The sequence below is a fragment of the Scomber japonicus genome, chromosome 20, assembly GCF_027409825.1.
Source record: "Scomber japonicus isolate fScoJap1 chromosome 20, fScoJap1.pri, whole genome shotgun sequence".
NCBI classification, from domain to species: domain Eukaryota; kingdom Metazoa; phylum Chordata; class Actinopteri; order Scombriformes; family Scombridae; genus Scomber; species Scomber japonicus.
The window spans coordinates 27804151-27809479 of record NC_070597.1 but is presented as its reverse complement, the minus strand read 5'-3'; the positions used below and the strand labels follow the sequence as shown (position 1 = coordinate 27809479).

At 41.1% G+C, this 5329-nt stretch overlaps 1 protein-coding gene across 1 annotated transcript; it reads right to left on the bottom strand.

The window, feature by feature from the left end:
- Positions 1–2277: 2277 nt before the first annotated feature.
- On the bottom strand, positions 2278–3929 carry harbi2 (harbinger transposase derived 2). Its single transcript, XM_053341255.1, has 5 exons — positions 3665–3929; positions 3249–3416; positions 3051–3166; positions 2735–2846; positions 2278–2654 (listed from the first exon to the last, which is right to left on the bottom strand). The coding sequence occupies exons 1-5, from the start codon at positions 3927–3929 to the stop codon at positions 2278–2280; spliced, it is 1038 nt and encodes a 345-aa protein (XP_053197230.1).
- Between the last annotated feature and the right edge of the window lie 1400 nt (positions 3930–5329).

Below are 5329 nucleotides of genomic sequence, written 5' to 3'. Positions count from 1 at the left end.
CAAACAAACACTACCAATGAAACAAATAAATACAATAACCCCCCCCCGCCCCACCCACCAGAATGTTAACTCAATTACATTAACAAACCCAAAAATACCTGACTAAATATTCAAATAAAGAGAAAATAAATCAATATAAACTAACTCCTAAATACACAGTTCCCCCAATGAAGTAGCAGGACATGGTATAACCCAATCAGCCACTCCTGGTATTTAACAGTTCCGTCTCCTGAGGCCTGTACTACGAAGCTGGATTAATCTATCCAGGATCTCTCTCCGTTACCTGGGTTGACTTAACCAGATCATCGCAGTCCAGGATAAGCGGTACTACGAAGCTGGTTATCAACTCGCTAATTGAACCCAGGGTTTTCCAATCTGGATCAGTGCGCGCTCACATAAAAGGGGAGGTGTTTGCAGCGTCTGACCAATCGCAAACATGGAGAAACCTTGCAGCAGAGCACCGTTTTTCACTATGGAGGAGCAGACTGTAATTCTCAATAAACATGCGGAATTAAGGCATATCATCCAGGCCAAAAGCAACACCGTTGTCGCAGCAAAGGCCAGAAAGGAATGCTGGCAAAAAATCGCCGACTCTGTTAATGCGTAAGTCCGTGAGATCATAACTACATCATTAATTTATCGGATAATATAAATGGACACTCTGATCACTTAATTTCACTTTATTACTGCACAGATGTTTCGGGCAGAGCGCTTCCTCAGTGCCCTTCCTTTCCTTTATAGTTTCCAAGGAAGTCCATTGAGGCTCATCACCTCCGTGTGAGCGCGTTATGTGTTGGAAAATTAATTCCTCACCGTGACGGCACGAGCGTTCCATAAATTAATGTTTCTGCAGGTATGCCATGTGTTGACCATCATTATTAACCCCATTATTTCAGATGCAACCCAGGTGGAGCCAAGCGCACATGGGAACAAGTTAAGAACAAATATAAAAATATACTTCAAAGCGGTCAGTGACAAGGCTTTATTTCTCCACACTCTCTCTGTTGTATGGATGAAATCAACGGAATTTATTTGATATTATTTGCAGCCCACAGGAAAAAAGCAGCCTCAAAAAGACAGGAGGGGGGGCTCCTACTGAGGGGTACACAGCTGCGGAGGAGCTTGCCCTCGCCAATAATGAGGGTCGCCCCTTGATGGAGGGTGTGGAGGGGGGAGTAACATCAGACCCCGGTGGAGGTAGCAGCAGCACCTCATTTGTTCAGGGTATGTTTCAGTGACTCCATGTTTAAACACTGGGTTGCTCATGAAACACAATTATCCAATATACCATGTGCTGTGGGAGTAAGTAGCCTAGGCTAACATGCATTTTCTCTACAGTTGATAGTGAGACTCTAACCCTCACACTGCTGCCCCCACCCACACAAACTCTGTCCGGTACAGAGGTAAACAGTAAGATCAATCTGTCATATTTCAGCTGTGGTTAGTGACAATACATTTAAACTTGTCTTCCACATCTTATGTAGCCCTCTCAGGTGGAGGCCATCGACGAGGAGACACTGTCTTTGTGCTCAGAAAGACCATCACTGGTACAACGTGGTCCTAATGTTATGCACTTAACAATTTGCCTTTCTTGACACAGATGGAGGACAGTGTGGTGGATGCTGGTGTATCTGTACTGTCTCACTAATGGTGGTGGGCTTGTTTTAAGAAGTGTGCTCCCTGTCCTAATAAATAAGCAATTGCTATGCATATTTTACAGGAAGAGGGAAACCCTCCTGAGCCTGTGGCCTCTACCTCCAGACAAACAACCTCAAGACCATCAAGAGATGTAATGAACTCTAATTTAATGAGGGTAGTTTGTGTGACATTGGCATTAATGTAACGCGAGTCATGAAAAGTGGCTATGCATATATGCTGAAGCAACTGTATGTATTTAATTTGTTTCAGGTCGGAGCAGACTCTGTGAGAGCGCTTTACAAGAGGAAACTTGAGCTTGACATCGAATATAAAAAGCTAAAAATTAAAATCGCAAAGCTAGAGCTTGAGAAACTGGAACATGAAAAGAAGGTAATTCAGTGATGTAAGCTCATTTATTTTCAGGCATGATGAAACAATTGTGTTCGTACACATTGACAATGTCACATTCAAGCACTTTTCAGACCTTGAGAACACATGATTTAAATTCAAGGATTTTCACCTGAATGAAACTAAAATGTATCCTCTTTTTCAGGAACGGGAGAAAAGGAAATGACTAAATAACTGATATTTCCCTGAAATAAATGTACATAACTGAAATACAAAAGACCATGTCCTTTTTCAAATAAAAAACTGCCTTGTAATGGCCTCTCTCACGGCCACACCTGCGGGATAGTCAAGGGTGATGGGGTCCACCACATCAGGGGGAGGAGGGGGGTCAACGGGAGGGCTCCTCTCCTTCTTCAAGGCAGCAATATTGTGCAGCACAACGCATGCAGAAATTATCTTGCATGCCCTGTCAGGGGCCACCCTGAGCCCTCTGAGGCAGTTAAATCTGGCTTTAATGATCCCAAATGTCATCTCTATTCTGACCCTGGTTTTTGCAAGGGCCACATTGAACCGTGTTTGTGGCCCTGCACCAGGGTCAGGATAGGGGGTCATTAAGAAGGGCTGGCAGGCATAGCCCCTGTCGCCCAAAAGCACTCCACTGCACAGCCCTACAGATAAAAAGGAACAGCCTTGATAAGTACCACAAATTATGAACATGATTAAAATATTAAATGTACAGTTGTCTTACCCTGCTCAAGTTTGTGGCACAGTGCAGACTCCCTGAAGATCCGGGAGTCATGTACAGACCCTGGCCACTTGGCCACGAGGCTGGTGACCATCATCAGATGGTCACATGTCATCTGCAGAAGCATTTAGGGTTAGTCAATGTACACTTGAAAAGACTTGAATACAGTTCAACAGTGACAACAGTATTATGTGGGCCTCTTTGTATATGTGGACTGTTTAATTATGGTTCAAAATGATATAAGACATATTATTGATAATGAAGTAACTGAATGTGAAATGTTGGTGCATTACAAATAGTTCTTTATTGTGTGATCTACCTGAATGTTGAGGCTGTGAAAGTTTTTTCGGTTCACAAAGTCAGCCTCATTTCTCCCCAGAGGTGCACAAATGGGGATGTGGGTGCAATCTATGGCACCTATTACCCTAGGGAACCCTGTGAAAAGGACATGCTGCATTCAGTATACAGCTGAGTAAGTGTACATTATGTGTATTTTACATAGCCTATATTATCTTACCTGCTATCTCGTAAAACCCCTCTTTGATGGATTGTAAGGGCAGGTGGCCGGGGAACACAACAAATGAATCCAACAGTTTTGTCAGGCCACCTGCCACTTTGTGAATGGCAGCGCAACAGGTGTTTTTGCCGAGGTTTTCGGCATCGCCAACGGCGTGCATATAAGTACCTACGACAGAAAGAAAGAATGAATGAATGAATGAATGAATTTCGTGTCTCGTTTTACGACCTATCCCAGGTGGGATTATAAAAACCATAAGCATAATTAAAAGAAAAGGCTAAATCAGTACAACCTCTTTTCGTCACCTAGGTTTGAGGACAGAGGATGTCACGTGCAGTTTGTTAGGCCAACTGAGACATGCTGTTAATTGTGATGTTGGCCTATGAAAAATACATTTGATTGATTAATTATCCTACCTGTGGCAAAAAACCTCAGTGCAATGCAGACAGTCTGAGGTACTGTCAGCGCCCGACTGCGATGAGTGACATTCGTCACATATGGCTCCAACACTTCGCAGATGTAGCGCAGGCCAGCTGACGTGAATCTGTACCTTTCGTACAGTATGTCATCGGGGACATCAAAAGGATCACATCTATCCCTAAAAACTCTTTCTCTCCTGAGCGCTCCTCTCACGATCCGCGCACCAACGTCCACAGGATCTTCCAGGAATGGGCAGGCCATTTTCTAAGAGAGCTGATTGGTCAGGGGGCGGTGCTTTTATACTCGCTGATCTCTTATCCAGAACATTAACCTGCTCCGGAGCAGGTTAGCCGTTCAGCATAAGTTACCATGGTGATTTACCCCGGTAAGAAGTGAACCAGCTTCGTAGTACGGAAAACCCAGGGTTAACCCTGAAGTTACCTCGATAAGAGAAAATCCAGCTTCGTAGTACAGGCCTCTGGTGTCTATCCTTTGCCTGGGCTTGGCCAGATGTCTCCAGGAGCAGCACCCCAAACTAGTAACTTAGAAAAGAACAAATTAGAACTAATGACCTTATAAAAGTTAACTAAATGTGCGTGCTTACAAATAGAAACTAATGTACTGCCAAATGTGAAATAAAATGAATACTTTATAAACCAAATGTGTGTTATTTATTTGTAATGTAAAAAATGAATTAAATGATGAAAAAGAATGAACTAAATGTAAAAGAAACCCGTGTGAGAGTAGTGGGAGTCATACAAACTGAGTTCAGTTGTGTGGCTGCGAGTGCGGCCATCACACAAATCAACGTGGCCAGTGGTGACAGTCTGTTGCACAGCTCCTTGCCCACAGCTGCGGTCGTCAATGGCAGCAGGGACAAACCAACACTGTTGTAGTTAGTAAACATTTCACAACGTGATTGTATAGTTTTCCTGAAAATATTACAGTAAAACAAGACACTTCACACATATTATTTACAAATTGATACGAACCTGTTTTCTAGTTTTGTAGGCCTATAAAAAATACAACATTAAATGACAACAATAATACAACAATCTTGTGGAAATGCCCTTTTAAATGCCTACTACCTATAATTATCATTAGAAATAATAAACAAGAAATACAGACAGAAAATACAAACATACCTGTTGAATATGGGGCGCTGTTTGTAAAGTTGCTCACACTAAAAATAACATCAACATTTTGCCACATTTAGTTTCAAACAGTGTTTTAAAAAATGGTGTGATTTTTAAAAAATCACTTTTCACCACATTTACAGCAATATTTGTGACCTTAGAAATATATTAAATAAAGAAAAATAAAGATAAATCTAAATATTAAATGTTACACCTTTAAATGTTAAAACTAAATATTAAATCTAAATGCTAAATATAAATATAAATATAAATGTTAAATCTAAATCTAAATATAAAAATATAAATGCTAAATATAAATCTAAATATTGAATCTAAATGCTAAATCTAAATGTTAAATGTTAAATGTAAATGTTTGGTGTGATTTAGCTAAAATGCAAATTCACACTGCCGGTAACAGGAAGTACCAAAATAAAAGCTCAAGATGGTCGGACAGTTTTTATAGAATTAAAAAAACTAATATTTATTATTTACTAACGGCAGCTGCGTCATTTGCCCTTACTGCCG